We start from the raw sequence: 12751 nt of genomic DNA on the forward strand, positions 1-12751 counted from the left end.
TAATGCAGTTTTAAAACGAGGGGAAAAACGATGACGTTTATCACAGTGAAACACTGAACAAGTTCCTCCCAGGTACTTAGTCGAGGGCAAGTGACTTGACAGGAGCTACAGGCAGCTTTTATTTGCACACTATCAATATCCCACCACCACCCGTTTGCAGTGACTGTCTCATTAAAGAACACTTATCTGAACAACATCATGCGAAAGATAGAACCTCTTGACAACACAGCACTTACCTACACACCAACGGTCTGTCAAGGTTATGAGCTGTCCTGGCATGTGGTTTGGGCAAATGCAAACGATGACCAAAAGTGCAGGCAAAGAGGTATATTTTGTATCTTCCTAGTTGACACCTGTCTGTAAGAGAAACACTCCCCAACATCCTCCAGCTCTGATGTAAGGTCAGTCAAATAAACAATCCTATAAAATACTCGGTAGTCCTAAATATTAAACAAGTGCCATCTACTGGATGGTCCAACTGCTGCGTTTCAGATTTGATATCACACAGGACAGGACCCCCCGCAGATCAGGCAACAGGTTTGAAACTCTGAGACAGTGATGAATGAGCGCCAGGATGGAAAAAAAAAAGGTGCTATTTATTTAAGTACATTGAAACACCGAATTCTTCATTATAAATCGCAACCAATTCGACATGTGCAAACTGCTAAATAACTTGACCGTTTTAATTTAGGGGGGGGTTTGTGAAATGCAACATTTATTTAAATTAAACGATTAAAGAGTGGCATTTCACCTTCTTTCTGAGGAATTGTTTGTTCAGGAGAGAGCTTGGGATAACTCGACAGCCCACCCCCAGTCAGGCACAGCGACAAATAGTGAGCATGTCAGTAACGCTGCAAGGGGGATAAAAGTTACCTGTTCAATATTCCACAGATAGTGTTTCTTTGGGGGAAAAAAAGTACTGTAACAGACTGCTAAGCACATCCCAATTTAAGACCGTGTCCTTTCAAAAGCAGTTGATCTGTGACACCTTTACTGTACGCTTTATATATTAAAATGGAAGTGTCTGTGCTTGTGTGGATGTGTATTAAAAACCCCCCAATAATTTCGACCTCTTCTAGATAGACAGTGCAAATGTGTCACGAGATGAATTTTCCCATTCGCGGGTATTTGACGGACAGAACGTTTGTTCCTGTGTTTCACCTTCAGATTTTAAGTAACGTTTGTGTGTTTCTTAAAAGAAAATTGCAGCTTGCTCACCTCAATTGGCAATGAAGCCAGTGAACAGTAATGCAGACGCCCTGCAGAGCAGGACTACTGCACAGACAGTGCAAAAATGGTCCATATTTCAATCAATGCTGTATCTAGTCTTAAATGCTATAAATAATATTCAAGAATACTTAAACCTAGTCTTAACCTTAAGTAAAAAATGTTTTATATTGTAGCAAGAACATTTTTTTCCCCCCATTAATCTCCCTTAAAAAAGCATTACATTTCTTAACCAAATTATCTGCTTCTTTCACTGGTAGCCCCTCACTTTCACAACTTGTGTTCGGTTGTTTTATTAGTTTCTGTCTCACTTTTAATTTACCTTCTCTCTCTCTCAAGTCTATTCTCCGTTGATCAACAATCACAGTCCATCTCATCAGTTTGTGTCTGTTCTCACTAAGGCGAGGGGGAAAAAACCATCAAGAATAAAAAATAATTAGATACAGGTCGTGCGACGAGAGGGATACGGTAAAATATCAGGCAGGGGTGTGTGTCGGGAAGAAAATCAAAGAGTTGAGAATAATCTTTCACAGAGAAATATGATCAAGTGCTTTAAAAATGTAAACCATCTAAATATTGATGACCAGCAAAAAAAAGGGAAAGGGTCTTAAGGGGTTAGAAACTCCAACCTTGAGAGCTGAAGCTAACATAATTACTTATCCCCTCTTTACATCCAGAACAGTTCAAACTTTTTGGTTTTGAAACAGAAATCTCACCTTTTTTGGTTGAGTTTGGTTAACTCCCAAAGTTTTCACAAGCTGCCGAGAGTTATTTGGAGGGCACGGGGGCAGGGGAAAGAGGAAAGGAAATCCTTTTAAAATTATACAATAGAAATGGACAACGGGGCAAAAAAAAATCTTTTTTTTTGTCTTAAAAAGGAAGGGGGCAAATGAGAGCCATAGTCATGGCACTCACACCACTGAGTTAAAAGCTCTGGTAAATCGCAAGTGGTGTTTCCAGAGCCAAAAGAAGGTGCAAAATAACAGACTCTACAAAATAATGCGGAACTTCCTGAACACTTTCAAGATAACCAGGGCTCCTTTGATCCACGTTCCAGTGTAGCAAGACTCATCGTTTTCGGTCGAGGTAAACTGTTCCAAGTCCTATTCCAACTGTGGCCCAAACGATTCCCATGCATGTCATCGTCGAGCATTCGTTCATCTCCCAATATTCTGAAGGCTCTTCGATCCCAACCCGTTATCCTGATCAGTTTTCGAAGTATATATAAATATATATATATATAGACACACACATTTTTTTTTAAAAAAGAAAGCCTTAAAATATCTTGTAAGCCAAGAACTGCTTCATCTTGTTTGGAATCGACAAGTACGTAACTTGCTGGGTGGACATCACACTGCGCAGAGCCACCCGACAGCGATGCTGGAGAGTCGGGAGGTGCCGTGGCACAGACCAGAAATGGACATGACCATCCCGCGTGCTGAAATAGTGCAGAGAGGGGGATGGGTTGGAAGAAAGAGAAACACAAATGCGGGGTTTCTTAGTCAATCGATTGGCGGATCGTTTTCCCAGAGGTAATAATCCCTTCAACAACAAACGTGGTCGCACTCTGGCCCTACTCTGGCATTCCATCATGGAACCTATCCTCCACCTCCCTCCTCCTCTCTTTCAAGACACATCTCAAGAAGCATCTCTTTGACCACTTTTGGTTATCTTCCCCCGCTCCCCGCCTCCCCCCCCCCCCCCCCACTCGAATCTCACCCTCAGCTCTGTTGCCCAATCAGCGTACAGTTTGAGACGTCCTCCCGAAGTGAAGGGCGCTGTATAAGATGTATTGTAAAAACCACAGGCGCACAGTCGACCAGCATTACAATAATAATAATTCTTGCATTTGATATAGCGTCTTATCATGTCGTCGAGATGTCTCAAAGCGCTTCGCAGAGTATATATTGCAAGGTGAATGGACTGTATGTGTGGGCGAAACACAGCCACAAATCCACATACACGTTATAAGTAACAGAGAGCGCTTTAAACCTCTGTGACAATACTGGATGACACAACATGTCAATGACGGTAACACTTACCCAGCGGCCAACACAGCACCACGTGGATGAAACGTACAGCACAGCCCATTAACAAGAGGGGCGATAGACACCGGTCTTTGTAACGTCAAGCACCAGATCCGCAGGAGCCTTTTCATCATCAACAAAATATAAAACAAGTTTGCTTTACTCTGTGTCTTCTTTGGTGAAAAGCGCACTTATCTTTAACCGAAATAAAACGGGCTCGGGGTCGGACGCCGCGTCACTCTCGAGCGCTCTGGGAAATTGTCGTCGTAAATAAAACTGGATGCTCGTGGGTCATTGCTGTGCACAAATTGGCTGCCACATTCACCCACAAAATAAACAAGTCACTGCACTTTACAGAATATCCTGTGGAGCGTTTGGGGACATCCTCTTGACGTGTACTAAATCTAAGGATTATTATTATAATTATTAAATAGCACGAGAACATTGCCGCACAAATTCCCACACAACCCATCGTAACGCCAACATTTTCTCCACAATGCAAGTTGAGCTTGAAGGGCAAATGGGGATAAGGCGGGGCAGTGGGATTACGTAAAATAAATAATCCTAGCATTTGATACAGTGCTTTTTAATCAGTCGTCGAGATGTCTGGAAGCGCTTCACAAAATCTATCATAAAGTGGATTGACTGTATATTTCGTGGACCAAAATTAAAACCTTTTTCCGGAATTTCCGTGTGTTGGTGTGGTGGGAGGCATGGAATTCTCAGTTTGGTTTGGAGACTCTTAAATTAATTTATTGTGTTGGCACAAAAGGCCATTTGTGACCCTTATGGCAGCCAAGCGCTTACGGGAAAGGGGGAATATGTTGAATTACGAGCGACACAAAACCAGAGCAGCTGCTACATATAAATATATAATACATAAAGCTTTAAAAGTTCTCACCCATCATCGGCCACTGAAGTAACGTATAAACCTTCAGCGGAGAAGCAGGCAGCTCGCATAAACCCAGTGTCGAAACCACCAGCGATCAAGTCCTGAGCAACATCTGGGCTGGAGTGACTGGAAGACAGAAAGATGCTGTGTATTAATCGTCAGCTCGCTGTCGGTTTGTAAGGTACGTAGGGCTCTCGCCTCTGAGTCAGAAAGTCGTGGGGTTCAACAACAAGAACAAATTACATTTACACAGCGTCAGGAGGACGTCAGGGACAGTCAGGGATCCGCACTTGAGCTGGTAGCTACGATCAGGAGGGACTATAAACTCACTGGCACTCCTTTCAAGAGAGTGTCTAATTGTTGCTTGTAGCTCATTCCTCTGACGCTAGAGATCGTATCTCCCAATGACTCTGGCGCACATCAGGAAAAACGCAGCAGAGTTTAGCTTTTAAGCGTTCGCGCTCCTGTGGTTCACCTCAGTTTCATCAGTTGCTCCCCAGAGTGTGGGTCCCACACGATCGCTTGTGTGTCATACGAGGCGGTGACTAGCATCGCTCCGTCGGGCGAGAAATCGCACGAAACCACGTCACCCTCGTGTCCGTCCAGTCGCCTGATCAGCTCATACGAAAGCATGTTCCAAAGCAGGACCTGAAATCACAACACACCTTTAGTCTTCACGCACGTGCAACCAACTGAACCAGGCTGACACTTCTTTAAAAAAACACGAATGCAACAAATATGGGAGGTAACTTTAAAGAGTCGAGCCTTAAAATAGTTGCGCGTTAATAAAGAATTCAAATAAAAAGCCATTACTGAAATGTCATTAATATTATTTTATGACATAAATATATATATATAATAATAATAACAATCCTGGCATTTGATGCAGCGCCTCATCACGTCTTCGAGATGTCTCAAAGCGTTTCACAGGAAACACTGGAAAGTGAATCGACTGTATATTTTGTGGGCGAAACGCGGCAGGCGATTGAGCACAGCGACGTCCCACAAACAGTCGTGGATTGAATGACCAAATTATTTTTATTTATTTTGAAGGTATTATTACCTTCTGGAACTCCATCCCGCAATCCCTCCGTTTCGGCTCCTCCCCTACTCAAGACACCGCCCCCCACTACCCCTCTCCGACTGTGCATTTGGTAATAAAAAAGCTACTGAACCTGCTTTTGCCCATCCCATTTCACAACCTGCACTCAAGTGGCACGCAGCACACAATCAGTACAAGATTAGAAACAATCCAACGCCAGTAAACAGCCTGGTGGGGGGGGGGCGGGGAAAAACAAACCCAACTTCTTGTACCGTAGATGGTCAACTTACAGTCCTTCCTCCGCCCACAGAACAAAGCACATTGGCGTCAGGAGAGAGAGAGCAACAGTACACCCAGTGACTGTGGCCAGTCAATACACGCAGGAGTTTACCTGTTCAGAGGAAGGAAGTAAAGAAATCACTCAGTGCCTGTTATAGTCTGAGCTCACAGACTGTACAGTGTGTCCACAAAGTCCTGTTACTCACCCCTGCCGGGTTTTTTTCTACAACGCACTGACCAACAACTAAAGCGCGTGGAAGAATGGTGAGAATTGTATTCAGAAGTTACTTCATTGCATTCAGTACAAGTGTTTAACTGCATTTAGACGTCCAGAGGATGGGTGTGTGTGTGTGTGCGTGGGTGAGCACCATAATTTTCACGGCAGATAATGAACTGTCGTCATGCTCATTGCCACATCTTCTGTAACTTTGATGGAGTGACTGACCAGGCAATACACATCGCTAACAATTTGTTTCAGTTCCTCTGTAGTCTCATGTGGCTGTTTTGGAACAGAGGGGTAAGAGGACTTTATGGACACCCTGTATAGAGCTCGCCCGAGGTGGGGAGTGGGTTGAGGGAAGATAAAGTCGGGAGAGGGGAGGGGAAGATGACCAACAGCGGTAGGTTTTGAATCAAAAAAGTAGGTTTTGAGTCAAACCTTGAACCAAGAGGAAGGAGGGGGTGGGGGAGAGAGAGTCGGAGGGAGGGAGGGATTTCTGAAATATAAAGGCAAAAGGAAAGACATATTCCATTCACTCACCATCTTGCTTGAGATCCCACACGTGCAGCGTCTTGTCTCGTGACCCAGACACGAGGATCAAACTTCCGCTGGGGGAAAAGGCCAAGCTCCTCACAACCGCTCGATGTCCTTTCAAATGGAAGAGAAACCGGGCTGCGAGGAGAGCAGGAACCCGATGGGTGGCTCAGAACGACAATAAGACAATCTCCGCGCGTTTGATACAGCGCCTCACCGTATCATCTCAAAGCGTAGAGTCCCGTAGTGTGGTGCTTAACACGTATTGCCTCGCGAGCGAGAGGACCCGGGTTTGATTCCCGGGTGGGGCGAAACCTTAAGTGAGTTTCTATACCCCTAGCGGTAATCAGCAGCTTGGGACGTCCTCCTGACGTGAAAGGCGCTATGCAAATGTAATTTGTCGTTGATATGTGGTGGTAAGCAGGAACCCGGTTGTTACTCAATCGGCGGATCGCTTTCCGGGGGCAATAAACCCTTCAAAAATTAATTCTAATCGTAAGAACTTGGGTCACTCAATCCACGAGTGTTTGTGGGACGCTGCTGGGCGCAATTGGCAGCCCCGTTTCGCCCACAAAATAAGACCGTCAATTCACTTTACAAAACATTGTGTAATGACCACTTTTCACCAGCCGAGGGACACAGGCTCTCCTCTCCGTAAGACTTGACAGAATTGCACAATCGGACCGTTTCGCACAATTCTCGCTCCACAAGACCACGAGATCGGTTTGGATGAGGAAGACTCTTCCGCCCCTTCTGATCTCGTCCTTCCGGAACCGTCCGCCTTCCCACGGTCTTCCCACCGCAGCACATCGAGCTGCTCTCTTTTTTAAAAAAAACAATTGATTCCAGTGTCCTGGCCTCAACCACCCTTCCTGACAACGACCACCACCAACAACAACAACAACAAATTACACTTGTGTAGCGCTCTTCACATCGGAAAGACGTCCCAGGGCGCTGGACAGCTGTATGGGTTTTTTTTGGGACCTGAGCTGGGAGTTGTGGGAGGGTCAGGAGGGGTGGAGGGCATTTATACAGCACTTTTCACTCCAAAAATGCACCGGGAGCTTTTTTTTTTACCTGTTGGCACATCCCACAGTTTGATCTCTCCGTTGGCCAGGCCTGTGGCGAGGAGGAGGGTCTGGTCGGGGAAGTGACTGCTCCGCTCCTGCCGCTGCTGCCCATCCCACGGTGCCCGTTCACAGCTGAAGACACACCGAAAGCCAAGCTCCACACGGTCTGCCCACAATCAATCGTCTTGTCTCGACTCCCGCTCTTCTCTCTCCCGCCTGCTTTAATGTGTTGCTTCTTCTGGTTTGTGTTCTTCTGGATTCTAATAATTATCAATAATAATAGTATTAATAATTAATCATCCTTACGTTTGGTTCAGCTCCTTTCACATCTGGAGGACGTCCCAAAGCGCGGCACTTGGTATACTGTAAAGTGTAGTGACTGCGTGCCTGGTTTTCGGGGGGTAAGTCGGGTGCTTTGATACATGCAGAAACCTATCTCAATGCTTAAGAATATCTAAATCAGACAGACTTCCACATAAGCAACCCCGCCCCCCCCCACCCACAGGAAATTCCTGTGTTTGGAATGGAATATGCACTCTCTCTCTCTCTCTCTCTCGCCACCCATCCACCCCCACCACCGAGGTATGCCCCTTGCTTGCCTAATTCCGGAGCGTATTAGGCGTAAGTTGGTAAGGGCCCAGGCTTGGGGGACCCCAGAGAGTGCGTTCAGAGGTAACTACTGGAGTTTAACCAGTATACAATGGCTTGACATTGGGAGCACCAACTCCCTACAAACCAGCTGGTTCGGTTCAGTGCAGAATAAATTGGAGCCGCGCTGGTTTGCAAAGGTCTGCGTACACGAGACCAGATGTGGAGGCACTCCCTCAAAATGACTGTCTCATCGCGAACATCTTGCAAAAGATAAAGCAACAATAAATAAATAATAATAATAATAAACCTGGCATCTGATAGAGAAAGAGAAGCTTAATCACGATCAGTCTGTCCGCTTCCAACCTTGACTCAGGGTCTGTAGACACTGACTTTTTCCTCGTCGCAACAGCCGACTCCCAAACAAGTCTCAACTTCGTCAATATACGGGAGCCATAATAATAATAATAATCCTTGCATTTGATGAAGCGCCTTATCGTATTATTGAGACGTCTCAAAGCACTTCACAGAATATACTGCCAAGCGGATTGACTGTGTATATTGTGGGCGAGACGCGGCAGCCAATTGCACACAGCGCAGCAGTGCAAACAGTCGTGAATTGAGCAACCGCATTGTTTTTGTTATTTTAATAATAATAATAATAATCCTTGCATTTGATATAGCGCTTTTCACGTCGGGAGGACGTCCTAAAGCGCTTCACAGAACACACTGTAAAGTGAATTAACTGTATATGTGTGGGCGAACGTGGCAGCCAATTGCGCACAGCAATGTCCCACAAAATTTTATTTTGAAGGTATTATTTCCGGCGGAAAGCGATCTGCTAATTGACTACCAACCGGGTTTCTACTTACTGCTAGGTAAACAGAGGCGCGAGGAATAAGGAACGTTTCGCCCTGCCCGAAAATCGAGGAAACAAACTCAGAAATATCTGCAAACTCACTCATCGCCATCTGCGAGGGGCCAGGGCATCAGCTTCACGATCCCGTGCCCCTGGGACCAGGCAAAATAGGAGCCGTCAGGTGAAAACGCCACACTCCATGTCTCCAGGCCAGACCTGGGTCAGTATCCCGGCTTCTGTTGGGCACCAATTTCCCAAGCAAACGAGGCCGAGCTGTTGGGAGGAGACAAAACATTTTCTGTTTTTTTGGGCGGCCGGGTGTCTGGACACGTGAGGAAACCCATCACCGTTGCTTAAAGAGTCTCGAAACCAAACTGAGAATTCCACGCATCCCACCTACGTATGGAAATCCCAGAGATAAGATTGTTGGAATGGAATGCGCTCTCTCTCTCTCCCTGGAGGGACACCCCCTGCTTACCTAATTCCGGAAAGTATTAGGCGCAGGTTGGCGAGAGCCAAGGCTTGGGGGGGACCCCAGAGTGTGCGTTGGGGTAAGTGCTGGAGTCTAACCAGCTAAAACCATTTAGTTTGCCAATTCTTACACAACTCCCTCCCCCCACCTCCCCCAGTGCCCAAATTGAAGTACCCCCTATAAATAGCTTCAAAATCTAATTACTTCCCTATAATGCTGTCACATGTTATAAATCCTTCCTCCATCCTCCAAACCCCGGTCACAAGTTCAGCTTTTAGTTGACTATTTTTTTTCCTTCTTTCTTTCTTTCTTTCTTTCTTTCCGTTCTTTCCAGCGCTATTCGAAAAGAGAGGGGAATGGTCGAATTGGTCATTCACTTCATGGCTGTTTGCGGGAACGTCGCTGAGCACAAATTGGATGCCGTATTCACCTACAAAAAAAAGTCAGCCCACTTGCAGTATATCCTGCGAAGTGCTTCTAAACGTCGGCCTGACATTGAAAGATACTTATTATTAATATTAAGATAATAATAATCCTCGCATTTGATATAGCGCTTTTCACGTCCTCTAGACATCTCAAAGCGCTTCACAGAATATACTGTAAAGTGAATTGATTATACTTGTGGGCGAAACGCGGCAGCCAATTGCGCACAGCAGCGTCCCACAAACAGTCGTGGATTGAACTGACCAATTTATTATTGTTTTTGATATTTTATTTTTGTTTTTTAAGATAATTATTATTAATTATTATTGTTATTGATACAGCATCTTTCACGTTGGGTGTATGTTTTCAAAGCGCCCATTCCTGCTAGCTGGGATCGCAATTGGGTGGGTGGATGGGTGGAGGGCCTGTTTGACCAAAAGCACCGTCAAAACATCAACAACGTGCATTTTATATAGCGCACCCCCCACGCAGGGTGGGGTCCCAGTGCGCTCGACAGTGGCAGAGCAGGACACCAACCCGACAAAACAAGATGGAGCCAACAGCCAATACAAGGCTCATTGAGTGACAGCCCTTCCCTTGAAAGCTGCAGATAATTCCCACCTCGTTGAGTCATGGGTTGTCAGGCTTGACCCGTGGCCTTGCATCACATTAGATGCAGTTAACCAAAAGTGACTCATTTCCGAATTTCATCGTCCTTAATAATATACTTCGAGTGGATTTAAAAAGAGCAAAAATGTACCACTTTGACAGATCCTTCCCAAATATCCTGCCCTAAACTGATAAAACCTTACAGGAAGTCACAGTTCACCGACAAAGTAGTCCCTTATTTACCGTATATCCTGTGAAGCACTTTACAATAATATTTCAGTAATACTTGCATTTGATGTAACGTCTCATTACTTCATTGAGACATCTCAAAGTGCTTCGCTGGATACACGGTGAAGTGTTGTGACTGCATGTGATTTTGTGGGTGAGACGTGGCACACCCAGTGCTGCATTGAAGCTTCAGCTTAGACTAATATATTGTTATTGTATTGGAATGCTCCCCCCTCCAAGAAGCTTTTCACAGGCTCCTTCTCCCCTTCCTCCCCAAACCCTCTCCCTCTGACTGTGTCTCCCTCTCTCCTCTGTTGCTCCCTGATATCTCTCTCTCTCTCGAAAACATTTTGAGACTCTGGCGCTATTTTTTGGGGGTTCAGCCGGGTGTCTGACACGTGCGGAAACCCATCACCGTGCTTAAGAATATCCAAGCCAAACTTGAGAATTCCACACATCCCACCTACACGGGATCTATCCCAGAGATAGATTGTTGGAATGAAATGCGCTCTCTCTCTCTCTCTCTCTCCCTGGAAGGACTCATCCAGAGAAGTTGGCAAGAGCCATGGCTTCGTGGGGGGGGTGGGGGACGGGGGTAGGTACCCCAGAGTGTGCCTTGGGGGTAAACTACTGGAGTCTAACCAGCTAAAGCCGCAGGAGCTTGATAAGGCGCTGCCTTAAATAGATGCAAGCCTCTGGCAAAACAATTCGGAAACAAGAACATTTTTTAAGGAGGAACCACAATCAAGAGACAGAAACTGTCTGTCTGTCTCTGTCTCTGTCTGTCTGTCTGGCAAACGTTTCCTCTGAAAGTCGAGCATTTTCTGACCTGTGTTTTCCGGGTTATAATCTGTGTGTCCATCCATTCGTCTGTCTGTCTGTCTGTCAGTCAGTAGGTTATCCTGGCGACTGTGGTGTGTGTGTGTGTTCATGGAGACACTGAAAATGGGAACACTTTGAATTCGTCTCCAACTTCCAGTTGTGCTTCACACTCCCTGGTGAGGTTATTTCTCTCTCCCGCTCTCTCGCTCTCTCTCTCTCTCTCTCTCTCTGCGTGACCAATTCAGATTTAAAAAAATAATAATAAATCCATTTATAAACGATCTGTCTCTTTCGTTATCGCTGACTTAAAATACAGCTGAACTACACTGCAGTGTACTGTACGCTACACTGCACACACACACACACACACAGTGGGTGTGTTGCAAAGAGATTATAACACAGGGCGTTGGGTTGCTTCGCTCCTGCCGTAACGTTGAACTCAATGTCAATGATTTGAGTTGCCCTTTAAAAACAGCTGAGCTCAACCCAACCCTTTTAAAGTGACTGGGCTCGGAGCCGCCTCCACAGAGTCTCCTACAGGCTGGATGATCAAAATCAAGCAGATAACCAAACAGTTTGTTACAACAAACAATATGTTATTTGTTCCTTTCCACAGTGTCTTTGGCCAACAATCTCCAACTCCCCCCCCCCCCCCCCCCACACACACAAAAAAATAAACTAGTGTCTTGCTCTGTGGCTGTTTCTGTCTTAATTAATAATCAACTTAATACAAATCAATAATCAACATCAACCATCCACTTAATTACAAATCGATAATACAAAATAATTAGCAATCAAGAACAAGCAGGGCAGCGCTCCGGGACGCCAGCCTGCGTGAAGGGCGCTACATCAACGCAAGATGTTGTTGCTGCGTGCAAATTGGCTGCTGCGTATGCAGCAGGAGATGCGAGCCACCCAGTAATAATAATTATAATAATAATAATAATTCTTTATTTGACACAGTCTCTCGTCACATCGTCGAGACGCCTCAAAGCACTTTGCAGGATGAGACTGCAATTGCACTGTGGATGATGCGACTGTGTGTATTTTACGGGTGAACGCAACAGCCAATTTGCATACAGCAGTGTCCCACAAACAGCCAAGGAAGACGTGAGTTTTATTGGGGGGGGTGGGAGGGGTGGTGAAGATTGTTGGCCAAAACACCCTTTTTTCAAATAGAGCTGTGGTATCTTTCATGTCCATCAGGACAAATACACAGCAAAGTCTAAAGGTCTCATTTAGTTAATTTACACCCTGTTGCTATCAACCACACCAGTTAAAATGAGCAGTTAAACTCCGCACCTCTTTTACCACCTTGGTCGTTCACTACTCTTGAAGGTGAATGTCTCTTATCCCACACGTGAAGCACAAATCTTTCGGCAATACTGCCAAATCACCGTGGAACTATCGTTCACCGCCAATCATCGTGAATTGCTGTGCTAAGCGGTGGTTGAAACAG

At 45.5% G+C, this 12751-nt stretch overlaps 1 protein-coding gene across 1 annotated transcript; it reads right to left on the minus strand.

Moving 5' to 3' along the window:
- Positions 1-307: 307 nt before the first annotated feature.
- On the minus strand, positions 308-11731 carry wsb2 (WD repeat and SOCS box containing 2). Its single transcript, XM_007902338.2, is given in 10 exon segments — positions 308-2665; positions 3270-3377; positions 4156-4272; positions 4622-4794; positions 5479-5579; positions 6228-6359; positions 7299-7421; positions 7424-7551; positions 8841-9011; positions 11300-11731. Coding segments are annotated over 9 exon segments (1074 nt in total). The 5' UTR covers positions 8870-9011; positions 11300-11731; the 3' UTR covers positions 308-2502.
- Between the last annotated feature and the right edge of the window lie 1020 nt (positions 11732-12751).

The sequence above is a fragment of the Callorhinchus milii genome, unplaced genomic scaffold (genome assembly GCF_018977255.1).
Source record: "Callorhinchus milii isolate IMCB2004 unplaced genomic scaffold, IMCB_Cmil_1.0 Scaffold8, whole genome shotgun sequence".
Classification (NCBI taxonomy): Eukaryota; Metazoa; Chordata; class Chondrichthyes; order Chimaeriformes; family Callorhinchidae; genus Callorhinchus; species Callorhinchus milii.